The 21365-nt window shown below is 36.3% G+C and overlaps 3 protein-coding genes across 5 annotated transcripts; 2 read left to right on the top strand and 1 right to left on the bottom strand.

Annotated features, from left to right (window-relative positions):
• Positions 1-816: 816 nt before the first annotated feature.
• LOC111456777 (signal recognition particle 14 kDa protein-like) lies at positions 817-4975 on the bottom strand. Of its 3 annotated transcripts, XM_023098769.1 has the most exons (5): positions 4849-4975; positions 2284-2377; positions 2076-2185; positions 1127-1314; positions 900-1037 (listed from the first exon to the last, which is right to left on the bottom strand). In XM_023098769.1, exons 1-4 carry the CDS (start codon positions 4849-4851, stop codon positions 1165-1167), a joined length of 357 nt encoding a protein of 118 aa, XP_022954537.1. In that variant the 5' UTR covers positions 4852-4975; the 3' UTR covers positions 900-1037; positions 1127-1164. The 3 variants fall into 3 exon arrangements, with proteins under 3 accessions (XP_022954536.1, XP_022954538.1, XP_022954537.1); XM_023098768.1 differs by having other exon boundaries at positions 817-1314; XM_023098770.1 differs by lacking the exon at positions 4849-4975 and adding an exon at positions 2708-3191 and having other exon boundaries at positions 817-1314.
• A 5453-nt stretch (positions 4976-10428) lies between these two features.
• Positions 10429-12744, top strand: LOC111456773 (pentatricopeptide repeat-containing protein At1g11290, chloroplastic-like). Its single transcript, XM_023098763.1, has one exon. It carries the CDS (start codon positions 10534-10536, stop codon positions 12694-12696), a length of 2163 nt encoding a protein of 720 aa, XP_022954531.1. The 5' UTR covers positions 10429-10533; the 3' UTR covers positions 12697-12744.
• Positions 12745-15202: 2458 nt separating this feature from the next.
• Positions 15203-19333, top strand: LOC111456774 (probable inositol transporter 2). The gene is made up of 6 exons (XM_023098764.1): positions 15203-15422; positions 15847-15917; positions 17175-17510; positions 17972-18079; positions 18167-18766; positions 18851-19333. The coding sequence occupies exons 1-6, from the start codon at positions 15284-15286 to the stop codon at positions 19331-19333; spliced, it is 1737 nt and encodes a 578-aa protein (XP_022954532.1). The 5' UTR covers positions 15203-15283.
• Positions 19334-21365: the final 2032 nt, after the last annotated feature.

Raw genomic sequence — 21365 nt, 5'->3', positions numbered from 1 at the left:
AAAATAAAATATTTTGGTAGTAAAACTAAATTCAACATACAAAATATCCGGGGAGGAAATGTTCGGGTATGATTCAAACACGTTTATCTTTCAGGCAGTTACTTCAATAGCAAGGGTTGGGAATTCTATGTTCGGCATGAATGTACCAAAAAGTAAAGAATGTATCAAAAAGTCTGCATGAATGTACCAAAAAGTAAAGAATGTACCAAAAAGTAATTCATCATTTTTTCTTAGAATGTTGGAATGTATGGCAGGAGGTAAAGAGTCCCACAGCTGCTAATTAAAAGGTTTGCGGATGGATTTACAAATAAGGAATACATCTTCATTGGAATGAAGCATTTAGGCCTTTTGGAGAAGCCAAAAGCAAAGCCATGAGAGCTTATGCTCAAAGTGAACAATATCATACCATTGTGGAGAGTCATGATTCCTAACATAGTATCAGAGTCATACCCTTACTTAGACATGTCAATAGAATTCTCAAATGTCGAAAGTGTAGTCAAAAGTGACTCAAGTGTCAAACAAATGGTGTACTTTGTTCGAGGGCTCTAAAGGAGTCGAGCCTCGAGTAATCGAGTAAGGGGAGGCTGTTTGAGGACTCTATGGTATACTTTGTTCGAGAGAATGATTGTTGAGGATTGTTGGAAGAGAAATCCCACGTTAGCTAATTAAGGGGTTGATCATGGGTTTACAAGTAAGGAACATATCTCCATTCGGATGAGGCCTTTTGGTGAAGCTAAAAGCAAAATCATAAGAGCTTATGTTCAAAGTAGATAATATCATGTCGAGAATCATGATCCCTAACAACTGGTTCCCAAGTGAATCACAAATAGTTTCAACCTCGTTACACTATCTAAGCAAAGTATAACTTCAAGGACGAGAGATGCACAACTTCTAGACAATTCCTCAGCAAAATCACATGTATATTTCAAATATTTTCTAAGGAAAAAAAAATGGCTAAACAAATGACAGAATCAAGTGTTTTTCAATTCCTGAAATTCCAAAAATTCTACCTCTCCCCTTCTTTCCTCTGCATTTTCCTAGAAATAAGGGGGAAGCATAACACTCATCAGGTCAAAGGATCGAAGTCATTGTGAAAACAAAAGCGTAACGAAGAAAAGGAAGTTACCCTAGTTTGAGAAACCTAAAAAGCAAGAGAACCTCCCCTCATACTTTCCTTGGTTTCTTCTTCGAATCCTTCTCTGCCTCTGGTGCCTTCTTCCTGTCCTTCCTCTCTCTCTTTTTAAGAGCAGTCATGTGGGCTTTAAGAATGGTTGAATAGGAAGCTTGAAATCTCAGGTGGTCTTTAGCTCCAACCTTGCCAGTTCAAGAGAAAATGTTACAAATGCTTTCAGATTCAAGAAAGTTAAAAGAAACCTCAAAAATAAAACGCTGTTGAATAAAAATTAAGCAATAATAAAGATAATAAGTTTTGAAGAATGTGAAACAGCGACATACTGAATGATGTTTTTTTTAAAAAAAAAGAAAACAGGTTATGCTTCTGTTTACCAAAAGGAATGAAACAAATAAAATTCAAGCAAAAAGAACTAATTCATAACGAAGTGAGAGGGTGAAGGGACTCGAACTCGTATATTACTTCTTCAGTATTAAGGCAAGATGGCATAAACATCGATCTTGAATGTAAAAGAAAAATTGAGGGAACATTAGTATGAAGTCTATTCCCTTCCTAAATGCCAGAATGTCCATTCAAGTTTTAAAACTATTTCTTCATTACTGATCCTGTCTTTAAAATAAATGCCATTGCATAAAAAAAGGCATAGACTAAATGTTAATTGGCATTGACAAGTGAACTGTGTCCGTTCTTGAGTAGAAGAATCTTTTTGATAATTGCCCCACGCCAGGATTGCATTGAGTAGTAACACAAACTTAGAGTAAAGCATAAATAAAGTAAAAAAGAAACGATGTCCAAACACAGCATCCTTCAATTCAATGGATAGCAGATTTCAGCCAGAGTAAATTTAGAATTTACTACAAAAGCTTTGAATACCCAAGCAAAGATTTCAATTCAGGAAAATAAATAAATAAATAAAAAGCCTAAAAGATGAGTCAATGCTTACTGAAGTTGAAATTGTCTTCTTCCCATCAGTTGCACGGATGAGGCACCTGTACTCGATAGGTTGACCAGCAGTGGTCATTTTATTTCTCTGCACCTTGGACTTCAGTGACGCTACAACAATAAGAGATACAATATAGTTTGAAACTAATCAGATTCCTAAAGATTATCATAAAGATTCATTAAACTAATCAACAACCTGATATGCATACATCGTTTTAGAGTAACCCACACTGAACCCTTCTCGGTACTGCGCTCAAACATGCTGGTAAGTTCATTGAGAAAAGGGTCTAGCTGCAGTAGAACCTAAAACAAAAGAAAGGGAACTTAACAACATCATAATCAAACCAAAGTATTCTTCTCTTGATGAAACATTTGATGCTACTAGTGCACATCTCAGAATTGAGATCAATAAATTCCATAAGTAATTTTGTATCGTCCAAATATCAGAAAACATATAATGGTAATTATGTACATCTCATTATTCGGACTGATAAATGCCCATAAATCAAGTCAATTTAAGTATTGTCCAAGTCAATGTAAGTACTGTCCAAAATTCATTGAGACGAGGACTGAAGTTGATATAGCAATTGTGTTCTTTCTATTACTATTCAGCAGACAATATGCAGTCATCACCTTTCCATTTAATTAATTATCCAGCCGTTTGACGTTGCTTGTCATTTTCCGAGTTACCTACAGCCAATCTATCAATCCATAGTAATTTCAGATTTGAATGCTATAAAAGTCTGTACACCGAACTGATGTGGAAGCACCATGATCCTGATCTGTACACATAACTTCTAAGTATAATCTGCAAGATGTTGGCAACAACCTTCCCATGTGCAGTGAATTTTTGGCAACTGTACTCAATTCCAATAGTACGTCCTCTTTGGAGGAAACTCATAAGTGAAGTCCTGCTGGAAATCTGACATCTTTTCCAGTAGTTGATGAAACACATGCTTTCAGTAAAGAAAAACCAATCATAGAAAATTTGAAGGCCAATGAGACAAGGGACAGTTTCAGATAATCCCATTGAAATGGGATTAATTTAGCATCCTTCTTTACTGCATGTGCTCTCATAGTGAGTTCTTTCTTGTAGTCTCCTCACTTGAAAGGGGAGATTTAACCCAAAAAAAAAAAAAAAAAACAGAGAAGAAGGGAGAAAAAAACTCTAGTTGACCCAAAAAAGTGGAGTTATTGCAAAAATCATTGTGTATCTACCATACCACCCAAAGAAAAACACTTTCTGTAAAGCCCTCTAGTTGTAAACTGAATAAGATTCACCCAAAAGGTCTAAACTTGTCAATAAAGATTCTGTTGTTTCTTTCCTATCATATGTGCAATAGGTGAGCTCTAGAGTCAAATTTCAGTAAGGTCGAATGCAGCAGCAAGGTTTTGAAACCCCGAAACAGAAACTTGCTGAATTTGGTTTGCCATGGTGGGTGCATAAAAATAGTGGGATCCCTTCTCTTTTGAAGAAAGAATTTGTATTATTCAGTGATAATCAATGCCAAAGGGTTGATCTGGCTTTTCGACTCATTGATGGCTAGTTTCTCTATCAATCGAAGTTAGAAACATTGGGGAACCTATTATGATGCTTATGAGACATACCCCAACATCAGGACTTTTCCTTAGCTCAATAATACAGATTCAGATTTAATAACACAAAAATTAAGTCCATATGTGAAAACATTTGTTGTACAGTTCAACCGCGTCCCTGAGTTCTGAAAATTTAAATCCATACATGAAGTCTCGAATGAATGGAATCCTAAATCCTTTCTCTTGGACCATTGGCTGAGACAATTAATAGGTTGCATGAGGAAGCGTTGGAAGAAAACCCCTGTAAGACTAATGCAAAATATGCAGAAGCTACAAACAAGCACAAGTACACTAAGCAATTTCAGGAGAAAACCGTAGGATGGTACATCAAGCCCAATTGGAACTTATAGAAAACTATGGGATACGGTTCACATACCAAACAAATTACATATTTTTATAATTCAGTAACTCAAACTATACAAAGAACCACGCCCCATATGAATCCAAATAGGCCAAGTAAACTCAATGGCCTGTCTAATGTTTATGGGGCAAATGATGTGATACAGCACTAGAATTCCTCCAATTTTAGTTTGGCCAGTACCGTCTGTCGTTAGGTATTTTTATTATTATTATTTTCTACCAGAAGGGAATCAGTTCATTAATTGGAAGTTTGCCATAGACCTAACTGCCATTGAAGAATTTGTTCTTGGCAAATTCAGCAATTCATTTTGCCAAATTTGAATGAGAGAATTGAATTTCTGCAATAGAATTGAATCCACACCAAGACTTCCAAGCAATAAATATCCAACAATGTGATGAATAATAAATCATAATTAGAGTCAGAAACACTACTAGCCCCAAATTTCTCCGCTTAAATAGAAAACCAACCATTGAAAAGGAAACCGATCCGACAGAAAGCCGTAGAAATGGAGAAAAGATGCAATGCAGGTACACGGAACTTGAATTTCATTCATAATGCACAAACTAAAAGAAAAACCCAAATTTACGATTAAAAAAAAAAAACATAAAAACACACATAAATTCATCCAAACGGGAAGTAAAACAAAGTTTTTTTCTCCTAAAACTCATCAAAACCAACATCGACCCACAGAAATCCCGTCAATTAGGTCAAATTATGGCATGAAGATGAAGAATCAAAATCCGAATGCTGTAACTTGAATTAATCGAATAGTGTACTCAATCAAGAGACGGTTAAGAGACAGAGAAATCGAAATTACCATGGCGATTGATTTGATGCAGATCTTGAGAAGTATGAGAAACCTAGCGGATCCGGTCCGTTAAGAGGAATCAGTAGCGACGGAAGAGGGAAAACAAAATCGGTCCACTTTTAGGCTTCGATTAATATGGCCTTTACAGTAATTAATAATTATTGGTGTGATTTAATTATATAATAGATTTATTATTTTAATTAATTTCATATAGATATTTAGTTTATAATTTATTTTAAATTATTTATTTAAAAAACTTTATGATATAAGTGTAACTCTAATTTTTTTAATCTTAATTATTTAATAAAATATTAACAAAAAAAAATGTTATAAAAATTAAATAAAAAAAAATGTTATAAAAATTAAATCAATCGGACATTAAAATATGATAATAAATATGGAATAAAAAAATTGGGTCGCCTAGATTTGAACCAGCATAGATATATTACCATTAAATTTACCGTCTGTCTCTATTAACCATTCAGGAACGGACCAAAAAAGAATCAGTTTCCATTCCAGTTTCAAGGTTATAATATCCATGCAATGCCCGTTCTTTCAAAAGATTTATTTAGACTAAACGGACCGATCATACCATGAATGTCTCCTCTTTCTCTCTTGTCGATTCTAAACTTTTGGACGACTAAAAAAAGTATACTATCTCTATTTTTTTAATTTAAATTATTTTATTGAAAAAAAAGGTTAGTTTAAAAAAAAAAACAAATTGGGTTGAGCTCGGGATGATTTATGGTATATTTTGTAATAGCAAAATAAAATAAAAATAATTTTTTTTTCTTTTTTTTTTTTTTTTTATCAAATTGCACCGGTGCAAACAATATTTGGATAATGTGGAAATAATATTTACATGTTTTAAATATGAAATAGAGGTAGAAAATGAACTAAATTTTGAGATGTGGCAAGAGGAAATATAAATATTGTAACTTAAATAAAACTAATAACTTCGCTTCCCACATGTGGAATCCAAGCTTTGAAACTGATGTCATGGACTTCGAACATTGTTTGTATGGAATCCAAGCTTGTTCGACCACACATGCTGTCTGTGCATACATGTTCAATCGACACAACCGACTTGTCTCTATACTAGGCTAAGTCATTCGGTTCGACCTTCTCTCTGCTCGAGGCCAAGGTCTCTCAATGCACTATCACGTCTCTTCTTGTCATCTCGATCTCCATCGACATGGCCCATGTCTTGACGACATCCCGAGTCTCGGTGTCGTCGGTCATCAAAACTCATTGGTCATGCTATCGAGAACGAGCCCGCATTATCGGGACTTCCCAAGCATCTATCCATTTGGGTTTTATTATGTCATTTACGTATACCGTGCCAGATAGTGAGTGTATGTAGTAACCTCCAACACGCGGGTTGGGGCGAAATACCGACACACCCTTGCCGCCTGGTACTGTCCTTGAAAAAAACTCATTTCAAAGGAAGTCGCCCCGAGATACTCTCTCAGCACGCTCACCCACATTGTGACACACGTATGTGACATAGAGTAGCTTGTTAAACGAACACGACTCTCCACAATGGTATGATATTGTCCACTTTGAGCATAAGCTCTCATGGCTTTGCTTTGGGTTTCCCCAAAAGGCCTCATACCAATGGAGTTAGTATTCCTCACTTATAAACCCATGATCACACCCTAAATTAGTCGATGTGGGACTTCCATCATCCAACACAAGTGCGCCTCCCCTTAATCGAGGCTCGACTCCTTTGGAGTCTTAGTCATTTTTGACGGCCTTCGAGGAGGGGCTTAGCTCCTTTTCTTTTAAGAGTTCTTTGTTCGATATTTGAGGATTTGAGGATTTACCAATCTAACTTCCATCATCCAACATAGCTCATTTAGGCCACAGGGGCCAGGAGTGATGGAGTGCTCAAGTGACTTTAAGAAGAATTGAACGACCAGGAGTGATGGAGTGCTCAAGTGACTTAAGAAGAATTGGACGGTAACTTGTACGGTGTATGATGATGCAAGCAACACAGCCATAATGTTATGCTATGTTTATGTATGCTTTGTGATGATATATGATGCCATATTATGTACGTATGTGATGTTCTATTATGTCATGATATGAACGAAATGAAGTGCTATATATGCAATACTATGTCTTGCCACGTGAAGTCATGTTTAGATTACATGATGATGCAAGATGAAAGCCATGCTAACTATTATGCATACATGACTCATAATTGTACTATGACATGGACGAAAGGAAGAACCAAATGATTCTTATTATATCCTATGATTTTAAACCACGAGACCTCACACATTTATGTATGTCATGTGTGTCGGGATAATTCTACATTATGTTATCTTAGTACAAGTTCGATATTTATGTATCTTTCCCTCCGTGGTGTCCGACGCGTCAGTGCATTTAGCCCCACAAAGCCAAGCCCAGGGGTACGTATTCGGCATGGTTGGCTCATGTGCGAGTGCGTGGGGAAGTACCAACCATCAAATATATATGTGTTTGCATTACTCAAACCCAACGATGAGATTATGAGTCCATAAGTATTTGCATTACTCAACCCGTGTATTTGCATTACCTAAGTCCAACAGTGAGTTTATGAGTATTTCTTAGAATACTCAAGCTTCACCACGTATGTGTGTTTGCTTACCCAACCCCAATAGTTACGAGTATTTAAGAGGTTATGAGTATTTAGGTCCCATCACGTATATGTGTACGAGTACTTAAAATACTCAAACTACGTAAGTGAACCTACATAGATTGCAGCTAAGATATAGATGATGGTGATGCACGAATGATGATAAATTCTAGAGCGACCATGAAAACTAAGATATGGGTGACGGTGAATATTGTAGTGATCATAGAAGACATTGTTTTCGATTAGTAGTTTCATAAGTGACTTGTCATTTTCGTACACTAACTCGAACGAGCTAGAAAGAGAGAAACGAGAGTTTTCAAACCCTTTTTTCATAAATTTTTGAAAAGGGATAAGTAGCCATGGCCTCTAAATCCAAAACCCAAGCACCACAAATCCCCCGTTACAAATTTACACCAAATCCCTCCAAACTCAACCTACAACATGTCTGTACAACAAAAAAATAAGAAACAACAACCGGAAGAACACGAAGAACACGAAGAACACGAAGAACCCACAAACCCCTCCTCCCCACAAACTCACAGCTTCCCTCCGATCCCTCCTCCAATATCGTCTCCAATCTCCGCCCATACTTCCCTCCCCGCCTCTCATTCAATACATAAACCGCCGGCGCCACCTCCCCCTTCATCTTCATCATCACCGCCGCCATCTCACAAAATTTTCCCGTTAATTTTCCCACCAACCAAACAGATTGATTTTCCCGAGAAAATTCACCCAGAAAATCTTGTTTTGGGGATACAAAGAGGTGGCCTGTGGGTATAAATAACGGATTTTCAAAGGGTCCTCGAATTTCTGGGAGGTTTGACTGGTGATCATGCTGCCACGTCACTCATTGACTTAGTCCTTGAATGTACCGCGTTATTACCACGTGGCATCAACTGCCCAACTGTCTCGTGATCTCTTGCCGCGTGGCCGTTCATAGCCGTTGGATCGATGACACGTGGTTATGGTTTAGCTTTACCGACCCATGGGAATTATTTTCGGATATTTCAGTTTTTTTATATTTTATATTAATTAAGTAAAGGCGTAATTAATTGGCACACGGAATTATGACCTGTTGGCACACAAAATAAGATGGTCCTTATTCAAAAATTAATAACTGAATTTTTTTAAATAATATTTAGCCGCCCCTCGTTTTCTGTTTGGCCGTTATTTTCATTGGGAAAAAGGTTGACCGTTCACGTTGACCATTATCGTATTATTGGATTTTGATTTAAATTTTGGATTAAATTAATAAAAATACTTAAAAAATAGAGTTATAATTAGTATTATTTTGAAAAATATATCTAAAATTGTAAAAGTGAATTGACATTTTTAACCTTTTAAACTCTTCTAATAGTTAATATGTAGGCTAATAAATATTTTTAAAAAAATTTAATAGTACTTTTGAACGTTTAAAAATAGAATTAAAAGTTTTGAGTTGAATTTGAAATTTAACTGAAATTAATATTTAAATTTCAAAAGATTAAATTAATAAAAATGTTGGTTTAAAAAATATTTTTAAATTTTTAAAAGTTTCACTGAATACAATATATTTGCCTTAATAAATGATCAACTATCCTTAGCACCCCGCAAGTTGAGCGTCGGATTTGAACGTGAAGCTTGAGGATCTGAAAAATTTTAAAAAGGTCGATAAACACTTTTTGTGAAGATGTCAGCAACTTGGAAATGGAATGGTACATATTGTGTGCGAAGCTTGCCAACAATAACAAGTTCTCGAATGAAATGATAATCTAATTTAACATGTTTGGCCCGCCTGTGAGAAACGAGATTAGAGTGTTGAAAGGAAGAAGATGATAAGAGGATTCGGAAGCCATAGAGAAGAAAAGATCAAGGTTGTTAAAAAGCTCTGTTACTATGAAAATATTTACTAAAACCACCGAGGTAAATGATGGTAGAAGTTCTCTATTTATAATTATTTATCAGAAAATATGGTAAATTACAGATAATATAAAAAGAACAATAAAAGAAAGAATAATAAATGAATACAGTATATTTATCTTTTATTTAAATATGGTAAACATAATGTAAGACAGATGTCTAGATATTTGATTTGTTTTAATAATATCCTCAAACTTTTAATAACGTTTTAAAAATAGGCTTCAACTTTAAAATTTTTCAATAATACATTTTAATTTTTTTTTTAACAATTCAAAAATACTTTATTGCTCAGTAATATGTTTTAAAAATATTCCTAAAATTTTAAAAGTAATTTTAATATCTTTTATCTATATAATTTTTTTTTTGTTAAAAAAAATTTTATATGTCGAAAATCATATATCGATATTTCATTGATTATCTTCGAATGTTTTAATGTTATTTCGGAACGTGAATAAATATTTTTGAAATGTTGCAAATGGCGATGTGTTTTTTAATTCTTTTAAAAAAGTTAAAAAATAATATAACTATTTTTAAAATAAAATATTAATAATTTTCATTTGTTTAGGTATATTTTTAGACCAAATGTAAATTTGAATAGTATTAAGAAAAAATATTATTGGAGGAAAGTCGGAATACTCTCTCCAGTGGTATGAAGCCTGTTCGGAAAGTCCAAAGCAAAGCCATGAGAGCTTATGTTCAAAGTAGATAATATTATACCATTGTAGAGAGTCGTGTTCATCTAACATAGTATCAGAGCTATGCCCTAAATTAATCGTGTTAGTAGAATCCCCAAGCGTCGAACAAAGGACTTCAAAAGAAAAATGAGTCGAGACTCGATTAAGGAGAGACTTATAATGTACTTTGTTCGAGAGGAGGATTATTGAGAGGTTTACAAGTAACGAATAGTATCTCCATTGGTATGAGACCTTTTCGGAAAGCACAAAGTCATAAGAGTTTATGCTCAAAGTGGACAATATCATACTATTTTGGAGAGTCGTATTCATTTACGCGTGGATTATGTAGATTATGAGGTGATGAAAACCTCAGTGGTCAAAATCATGGAATATCTTCAATGGGAGAGAAATTCTGGAACATTGACGCGTTCTTGAATTTGAAAACCGGACTCCGAGTCTCATAGCATTGCCAAAAATGCACCGCCGCTTTCGCCCAACATGTTTCATCTTCAACGATCAAAACCCATTTTCCGTTTCAAATTCCCGAATTTTCCCGCCACCCATTCAAGACTTCTCAACACGCTTTCATCTCTGTTCAGTCGATGCAAATCTCGTCAACAGCTCCAGCAAATTCACGCCAGGTTCGTCCTCCATGGTTTCCACCAAAACCCAACTCTCTCTTGCAAACTCATTGACTGCTATGCGAATTTTGGACTCCTTAATCTCTCTCACCATGTTTTCAATTCTATAATCGATCCCAATTCGGCTCTTTACAATGCTATTCTGAGAAATTTGACTAGATTTGGTGAATATGAGCGCACCCTGTTGGTGTACCGAGAAATGGTTGCTAAGTCCATGCACCCTGATGAACAAACTTACCCTTTTGTTTTGCGATCATGTTGTTGTTTGTCAAATGTTCAATTTGGGAAGAACATTCATGGGTGTTTGATTAAGCTTGGTGTTGATTCTTATGATACGGTTGTTACTGTTCTGGTTGAGATGTACGAAAAGTGCATTGATTTTGAGAATGCCCATCAACTGTTTGATAAAATGTCTGTGAAGGATTTGGACTGCTGGAGTTCATTGATTACAGAGGCGCCTCAAAATGGTAATGGGGACGATATTTCCCGGCTCTTTGGGAGGATGAAATCAGAGCCATTAGTGACAGATTCACTCACATTTATCAATCTCTTGAGGTCTGTTTCGGGTTTAAGTTCAATTCAGCTTGCAAAAATTGTTCATTGTATTGCAATTGTGAGCAACTTATGTGGAGATTTGTTGGTAGATACTGCCGTGTTGTCTCTTTACTCCAAGTTAGGTAGCTTAGTAGATGCTCGCAAGTTATTTGAAAAAATTCCTGAAAAGGACCGTGTTGTATGGAATATAATGATAGCAGCTTATGCTCGAGAAGGACGACCAATGGAATGTCTCGAGCTTTTCGAGTCCATGGCACGATCCGGGATTAGAGCCGATCTATTTACTGTGCTTCCTGTTATCTCTTCGATTTCACAGCTGAAACGTGCTGATTGGGGCAAACAAACCCATGCCAACATATTGAGAAATGGTTCAGATAGTCAAGTTTCAGTTCATAATTCTCTCATAGACATGTACTGCGAGTGTAACAGCTTAGATTCAGCTAGTAAGATCTTCAACTCGGTCACAAACAAGACTGTAATTTCATGGAGTGCTATGATCAAGGGGAATGTCAAACATGGTTATCCTCTCATTGCTTTGTCTCTGTTCTTCAGGATGAAATCTGATGGCATTCAAGCTGATTTCATTACAGTGATCAATATCATGCCTGCATTTGTTGACATAGGAGCACTTGAAAATGTAAAATATTTACATGGGTACTCATTGAAGCTAGCCCTGACTTCCCTGCCATCCCTTAACACAGCCCTCCTAATCACCTATGCAAAATGCGGGTGTATAGACATGGCCCAGAGGCTATTTGAGGAAGAGAGAGTTAATGACAAAGATTTGATAATGTGGAACTCCATGATCAGTGCTCATGCCAACCATGGAGATTGGTCTCAATGTTTCAAGCTCTACAATCAAATGAAGTGCTCGAATTCAAACCCAGATCAGGTAACGTTTCTCGGACTACTAACAGCGTGCGTCAACTCCGGTCTCGTCGAAAAGGGAAAGGAGTTTTTCAAGGAGATGATTGAAAGTTATAGCTGCCAACCAAGTCAAGAACATTATGCTTGTATGGTTAATCTCTTAGGGAGAGCTGGGCTTATCAATGAAGCTGGAGAACTTGTAAGAAACATGCCGATCAAACCCGACGCTCGAGTTTGGGGTCCATTGTTGAGTGCTTGTAAGTTGCATCCTGGGTCTAAGCTTGCGGAGTTTGCGGCCGAGAAGCTCATCGATATGGAGCCGAAAAACGCAGGGAATTACATATTGCTTTCGAACATATATGCTGCTGCAGGTAAATGGGATGGAGTGGCTAAAATGAGAAGTTTCCTCAGGGATAAAGGGTTGAAGAAGACCCCTGGTTGTAGTTGGCTGGAGATCAATGGCCGTGTAGCCGAGTTTCGTGTCGCTGATCGAACTCATCCGAGAGCCGAAGATATCTATGCCATTCTGGGAAACCTTGAACTTGATATCAAAGAGGTTAAAGAAATGAGTCCAGAAAAACTGGGTACTCTTCTATAACACTTCTGCGTCCATTTTTTTTTTATAAATGTGTTAAAAGAATGAGAATAGAGTATCACAACTTCCTGCTTTCAACCGCTTCCAAACCATCGCCATTGCCCTTGCTTCCGAACCTTAAGCAACCACTACTAGTCCTTAAGTCACAAATTACAGTCTCCGACTAGTCCATACATCACCGCAAGTTGCAAGTATGTGAGCCTTGCATTACCACTACTATCGCAATAGTCCCACTAGCTTCTATTGGTATCCCACTCTTCCGCAAACCAACCGTGTTTAAGGAAGGATTTTTCCGTCATGACTTTAGATCCCACTGGAGCTTTTGATCCCACCTATGTTTATTGCACTTTCAATCCCAATTCCATTTTTCATTCTTAACAAAATGATAGGCTTAAATCCATTTATTCTATTGTATCATGTTCTACGAAGTTGATTATATTAATGTAAATGATCTCATTTCATCAGTATTAGTATTATTATTTAATTTCAAGCAGTTGCATAGTTGATTATCAACTCCGTATCAAAGAGAATGGGAAACAGCTCCTCAACTTCGAACTCAAAAACTCGAAAAAGTCGCCTATGGTGGCATGGCGAGCGTGGAATTAGCAATGACATTGTGTTTATACTAAAATTAAGGTTAAATTACAAGTTTAGTACCTAAATTTTCATGTTTTTGTCCGTCTTTAAAATATAAAAAATGTAAAATTAATAGAAATACCTATAAACTTTATAGTTCTCTAAACTTTAAATTTTTTTTTAATAATATTCTTGAATTTTCAAAAAAGTTTTAAAAAATATTATTAGGAAATACTAACTTCAAAAGTGCTATTGAATTTTAAGAAATTTCATTAATATCTTTCTGACTTTTTAAAAAAAGATACTTATGAAATTTTAAGAAAAGATACCTATGAAATTTCAAAAGTAACATTAACACTCTTCACCCTTATAAGAAAAAAAAATTTAAAAAAATCTTATTGTCAACATATGGATGAAAATCGTCTGTCAACACTTCATAGAATATTTATAAACAGATTAACGTTAATTTTGAAAGTTCATGAGTATTTTTAGACGGGTTCAGTAACTTTGGTTAGGTCAGATATTCAAAATTCTTAAAATTCGTAGTACTTAATTGTAATATTATATTCTATAAAAAAAAAATTGTTGAATAAAAATGGATGAAAATAATTATTTAATTTGGTTGTATTTAATAAAAGGGTTGGGACAAATTCAAATAAAGCCCCCAAAATTTGGCAATATTGTGATTGGGACCTATCTATTAAAATTAAAATTTAGCAATAACGAGTATCATTTTCTATTAACATATCTACAATGTGCGAAAAATCCTTTTAAAAACATTTTATAATCGATACATAGACTTAAACGTTCGTAGAATCATTTCAAGTAAAAGTAAACTTCAATAGAAAAGCAAAAACGAAGTAAAATAAGAAAACGTAGGATGTGGCTTGAGTATTTAAAAAAGTACTCAATATGTAGCCCCCTATTCGGATCAGAAGATACAGACACATGCAATCATGTTGGGACCTATCCTTTCATAATCATCATAGCCGATTAAATGTGCATTACTTCTCTACACACAATCCACGTATGAGTATATGAACCCCCAGGCTTGTGTACGTCCCCCTTGAACCTGATCATCGACTAGCATACATTCACATTACCGAAAAATACTTAATAAGTCATGGCAATCGACAGTGTAAGTGTATGCTTGAGTATTTTAGTGTACGCGTCACTCCCACGTGGCTAGTGTGTTGTACAACATGAAAAATACACCCACGTGGCTTGAGTATTTTAGAAATACTTAGTACAAAACCCCACTGTTAAGGTTAGGTAGTATAAACACACATATAAATGATGGTACCTATCCTTTAAAACAACATAGCATGACCTTAAACTCTTTGCAGTTCCGGACAAGGTTGGATGTGTGGTACTTCCCCACAAACGGCCTACACGCACACATGGACCCACCAAGCGGGCTAATATATGTACCTCCTCAGCTTGGCTTGGTCGGGCTCAATGCATTAACACGTCGCTAGACGCCACGAAAGGAAAAAGCCCACATGATATCATAGTGTACATAAATATCGAAGGTACGTATCTGTATGAACATAGCATGACGGAATAGTATCCCGATGCATATGACATACAGAAATGCACGAAGTTTCCATGGTTTAAAATCATAACATAACCTCAAAATCATTTACTTCTTCCTTTCCTTTCATCCATGACATAGTACATATATGCGTGACGTATGCATAGTAATTTAAACAAAATTAACCATATCATATATTTGTGCGTGTATGTACAAATTGATTCCCTTATCCATTTGGTCAAACGTTGGAGTGCATAATGTCCAAAATCAGCCATGCCTTATCTCTCGAGTGTAGATATTATATATCTGTATTCATTAAATGAAACAGAGACAGAGACAGAGACACAGAGACAGAGACAAAGAACATTGACTTCTTTGTCTTCCAGGAACCAAGAAAGGAAAAAAGACATCATTTTTTGTCTGTAATTTTTGTGGGTTTTGGAGGGGAAGTGTTTGTTTTTGTTTGGTGTAGAGGGAGAAATGGAGGGAGGCTTCCATGGAGGCACTACTGATGGGTCGGCTTTCAGACAATGCTTTTCTCTGCTCTGGAACAATCCTTATGTTCTTCGTCTTGCTTTCTCTGCTGGAATTGGTGGCCTTCTTTTTGGTTATGACACTGGTAATCTTCGTTCTTCTTTGTTCGTTCTTGCGTGAGAAGTGAGTGTCATCGAGGACGCTAGGTCTCGAGGGAGGTGAATTGTGAGAGGAGCGTAGAACGAGTGTCAGCGAGGATGTTAGGCCCTGAAGGAGGTGAATTGTGAGATCTTATATCGATTGGCTAGTGAAAAGAGTGTCACCGAGGATACTGGGCTTCGAAGGGGTGAATTGTGAGATCCCATGTTAGAACGAGTGCACGCTAGACCTCGAAGAGGTGGATTGTGAGATCCCAGATCGATTGTGAGATTGTACGTCGGTTGGAGAGGAAACGAAACATTCTTTAAAAGGGTGTGAAAATTTCTCTTTATCAGACATGTTTGACGGGAAATCCGAAAGGGAAAACATGGTCGATGCGATGATTTGGGATGATGTTTGTGTCTTTGCAGGAGTGATTTCTGGAGCACTTCTTTACGTAAGGGATGATTTCAAGTCGGTGGACAGAAACACTGTTTTACAGGTTCTTAATTTTATATATATATATATATATTTTTTTTTGACAAATGAAATTCAAAATCTTTTTTTTACTTTTTTTTCTGGGAGGGAACGAGAAGAAATTTCTACCCATTAGTAAAATAGGGCCGAAGACGGAGATTATATCTTCGTTCTGTCCCTTTTTAAATATATAAATAAATCTCTATTATTTGTGATCGGGTAATTTATTTTTAAATTGTATATCAATATTTTGTCGTTTTGGGTAAGACAATTATTTCAACCATATTCAAGATCATAATCGTCCTATTTTCATTTTTTATAACCTTAGTCTATCTTCCTCAATTTATTTATCATGATGTCGATTTCAATACTATTAATTAAAGTATAGAAGGAATACCCGTTACGTATCAAATATATTAAATAAAATTTATAGTCTAATTGTTTTTTCTCCATTTTCGACCTATGTTCAAACCTTGACATAATCTTGTCAAATTTTTAGACCATTTACTAATAAATAATAAATAATTTTGAAATTCATTAAATGATTTGTATTTTTTGTGACCTCTTTTTTTTTTTTTTTCTATTGGTCTACATGCAAATTTTAAATTCAAAATGATTGTTCACAATAATGACATTAAACTTGACATTATAATTCATGAAAAACAATATATTCTTAGAAAAAGAGAAATTTAGATGAAATTTGTATAGTTTTTGTAGTTTTAATTTTAATTAAATTAAAAATAAAATAATACTATAATTAATTTGAAAATTAAATACTTTCTTTACTATAATAAATTTAAAAATTATTTATTTTATTTTAATAAATTTAAGACAAATATATATATATATATGAAGAGAGAAAAACTATGGGTTTGGAAAGTACAACCCATGAGGTTGATTGGTTTGTAACCTTGTAATTTTGTAGTTTACATTTGAAGCCCGACCAAACTAAACCTAAAGACTAAATCGATAGTGTTTCCAATGATTTAAATCTCGAACAACCTAACTCATCCAAATCAATGGATTTCCTAATGTATTAAACCTCGATTCACTCAGATCTAAATTTATAGGTTGTTCAATGTATTAAACCTCGATCAACCCAAATCAGCCCCGCTCTAATCCAAATCAATAGGCTTTCTAGTGCATTAAATCTCGATCCACCCAACCCCACTCGAATTCAAATCAGTATGTTTTCCAATGCATTAAATCTGATTGGTTAGCTTCTCTCCTCATTTGGAAGTGCAGCTGAAGTCTTGGTGATGATGGTATTGACATGACACAGGAAACCATAGTGAGCATGGCAATTGCAGGGGCCATAATAGGAGCGGCAATTGGAGGATGGATGAACGACCGATATGGAAGACGAACTGCAATTCTCATGGCAGATTTTCTCTTCTTCATTGGAGCTGTGATCATGGCCGCTTCGCCTGGCCCTTCCCTTCTCATTGTCGGTCGGGTTTTCGTTGGCCTTGGTGTGGGAATGGCTTCCATGACCTCCCCTTTGTACATCTCTGAGGCTTCCCCTGCAAAAATCCGTGGTGCCCTTGTTAGCACAAATGGTTTTCTCATTACTGGTGGCCAGTTTCTATCCTATCTCATCAACCTGGCTTTCACCAAGGTAAATAATCAAGTCAAATATCAGAAACATACATACTTTCTGCTACTAATGTTAAGCTATACACCATGTTAATAACGACTCTCCACAATGGTAGTATGATATTATCCACTTTGAGCATAAGCTCACATGGCTTTACTTTGGGCTTCCCCAAAAAGCCTCATACCAATGGAGATGCATTCCTTACTTATAAACCTATGATCATTCCCTAAATTAGCCAACGTGGGACTCCCTCCCAAAAATCCACTTACCAACCATTATTTATTCCTTTGGTTATAAAAGCCATTTCACAAGTCAGAACAAAGAGAAACTACTTTTGAGTAAGATAATATGCAAAAGATGAACCATTTCCTTCATGCAAGAGTGATGGATGAACTCATAAAGATATCTTCAATGATGGAGATATAGCTTTTTCTTTCATAAATAGGAAATTAAAGACTAAAGGATAGAGGGTACCCATGTAGGCACCGGGGACATGGCGGTGGATGCTCGGTGTTGCAGGTGTTCCAGCGCTCGTGCAGTTTCTCTTAATGTTATTTCTTCCAGAGTCTCCTCGATGGCTATACCGCAAGGTGATAGTATGGCTTTTCCTCAAGTAGTTGGTCTTCATAAATATGGTAGTGTGAAGCTTTAAACATAAAACATATCCGGTTGAACAGGGAAGGTCAGAAGAAGCTGAAAGGATTCTAAGAAAAATATACTCACCAAATGAAGTAGAGGCAGAGATTCAAGATCTCAAGGACTCCGTTGAAGCAGAGATCAAGGAAAAACAGTCTTCTGAGAAGATTAGTATGATCAAGCTATTGAAAACCAAAACGGTGAGAAGGGGACTTTATGCAGGGGTTGGACTCCAGGTTTTCCAGCAATTCGTGGGCATAAATACAGTTATGTACTACAGTCCTTCTATAGTTCAGTTGGCTGGCTTTGCATCTAATGAGACTGCACTCCTGCTTTCACTGGTCACTGCTGGGCTCAATGCATTGGGCTCCATTGTGAGCATATATTTTATTGATAGAACAGGGAGGAAAAAGCTTCTAGTCATTAGTTTATTTGGTGTCGTAATTTCTCTTGGCCTTCTATCAGGAGTGTTTCATGAAACAACATCTCATTCTCCATTAGTGAGCACCAAAACCACTCAACTCAACGCCTACACCTGCCCCGACTACAGTTTGGCCCGAGAAACTGCTTCTTGGGACTGTATGAAATGTTTGAAAGCCTCATCTCCAGATTGTGGTTTCTGTGCATCAGCAGCTAATAAGGTAAAAGCAAGCACTAATCTGATTGAGTAGAAAAAAAATACATAAGCTGCATAACATTTCCTGACACCCTTTTGTTGTTTGCAGCTATTTCCCGGCGAATGTTTGGTTTCTAACGACACAGTGAAGGATTTGTGCCTCGGTGAAGATAGACTGTGGTACACTAGGGGATGTCCTAGCAAATTTGGATGGCTTGCACTCATTGGTCTTGCTCTTTACATCATTTTCTTTTCTCCAGGAATGGGAACTGTGCCATGGATTGTTAATTCAGAGATTTACCCATTAAGGTATCGTGGAGTCTGTGGAGGAATAGCAGCCACTGCAAACTGGGTTTCAAACCTTGTTGTTGCTCAGTCCTTCTTATCTTTAACACAATCAATTGGGCCTTCCTGGACATTCCTAATATTCGGATTGATTTCAATAGTAGCACTTATGTTTGTCCTGATATGCGTGCCTGAAACGAAGGGCCTTCCGATTGAGGAGATTGAGCAGATGCTTGAGAACAAGGCTTTGCATTTGAAGTTCTGGGAGAAAAGGGCAGATACGTCGGAAAAAGGCCAAGGCGCCTGAAAAATCAGTGTAAAATTAAGTATTGTACAAAATTTTATACAAGCATACTTGGATTCTAAAGGCTTAAGGTTTACTTGTGTCAATAGACACTGATGTGTCAATACGAGTATAACTGATAAGACGCCTATTATTATCATTCCTAAGGTCTATAGTTCGATCTCCCACTCTGTCATTCTCCTAACTGTGGTTTTGGAATTTGCAAATGTTTGGATATCAAGGGAAAAGACAAATATCTAGAACATTTACAAGAACCATTGAGTTAAATTTAAATCATTGAACAATCTAAGTTTTGAAAATCGTAAAAAGTAGTTTTCAAAAACTAGGTTTTCCTAAAAATGATGAATCCTATAGTAGATAAATTATAAAAAATAAATTTAAAAAAAAAAAAAAAAAAACAAGCAAAATTTTCAAACCAAAAACTAAATATCAAATGAGTTATCAAATGGGCGTAGATGTAGATAATTCAAAGATGGAGTTGGAAATATGTTTCAAGGAATCAGTTGGTGTTTGCTCCTTTATGTGAATCACATTGTAATCATTCCAGCTAGGAGCCAAAAACTCACACGAGCAGGGAAAAGAAAATACCAGAGGACAGAAATAGAAAGTACCTCAAAACCCAAGGAACAGCCAACGAAAATTGTATCCCCTGATCCCATCTCCTCAAGGAAAACAGAACCAAGCAGAAGGATGGGTGGGATGGAGATGCAAGCTTGAAATGAATGCCCAAATGCCTAACTATCACATCCTACATCAGTTGGAGAGGGGGACGAAGCATTCCTTATAAAGATGTGAAAACTCCTCCCTAATAAACGCGTTTTGAGACCACAAGGCTGACGGCGATACATAATGGGCCAAAGCGGACAATATCTGTTAGCGATGGGATTGAGTTATTACAAATGGTATCAGAGTCAATCACCAGGCAGTGTACCAGCAAGGACGCTAGCTTGGCCCCAAAGGAGGGTGGACTGTGAGATGCCACATCGGTTGGAGAGGAGAATGAAGTATTACTTATAAGGGTGTAGAAACCTCTCCCTAACATACGCGTTTTAAAACCGTAAGGCTAACGGCGATACATAATGGGCCAAGACGGACAATACCTATTAGCAGTGGATTCGGACTATTACAAACTAAGTCTATGCAAAACCCCAACAAAATGTGCTGTGAAAAAATTACTGATAGAAGCACAAGTGAGAATATGTCACCAAATAAACTGATGGCTACAAGTTTTCTCGTCTAGCTGTGTCAACCGCTCACAGTAGAGGCCAGAGCATTGACCTCAACACTAGAGTCTATAACTGGTGAAAGCAGTGTAGTTTCATTAGATACTAAACTATAGTATAGTTGTAGCATACAACAAAATTTAATGCCATTAACAGCAGAAGAAACTAAACTCCAATCCCTAAAAGGAAATCCACTTCTCATAGCTTTGGTTTTCAATAACTTAATCAAACTAATCTTCTTAGTAAACTCTTCACCTTCCACAAAGTCCTTGAGATTAATCTTAGCCAAGACAAAAAATGAATACAAACTAGACAATTGGTATCACATAGACAGTAACATTTAAGAGAATTCCATTCACTTGAGTTTTGGATTGTTCATTAGGAAAGATTAGATCGCTTGATTTGACAAATGGGAACCAAAATTGAAATAGAAACCTCGCCATTCAATTTCTCCATCTCGAAGTTTTTCATTCTTTAGTTTTCTACTCCAATCAACAATCACGTTGTCCGAATGAAATATTCCAAACAAACAAAGTTAATGGAGATAATTAATATACGAGATTGGAAATATGTTCGAAGAAATGCGCTAGTACCTGCTTCTTTCTGTGAATTATATCGAAATGATTCTAGCTGGGAGACAACAACGCGCACTCACTGAGAAAGGAAATACCAGGAGAAAGAACAAGAATGTACCTTCGAAATCCGAAGAACACTCTGCGAAGATTGTGTCCCTCGATCCCATTTCCATGGAGGAATGAAGAATCGGCCGAAACAGTGATTGGGGAAGAAGGTTAATGGAAGCTTTCGTTGAT

This window comes from Cucurbita moschata, unplaced genomic scaffold (assembly GCF_002738365.1).
Source record: "Cucurbita moschata cultivar Rifu unplaced genomic scaffold, Cmos_1.0 Cmo_Scf00019, whole genome shotgun sequence".
Lineage (NCBI taxonomy): Eukaryota > Viridiplantae > Streptophyta > Magnoliopsida > Cucurbitales > Cucurbitaceae > Cucurbita > Cucurbita moschata.
Note: the sequence above shows the minus strand (reverse complement) of the source record. Positions and strands in the feature narration are given on the sequence as shown.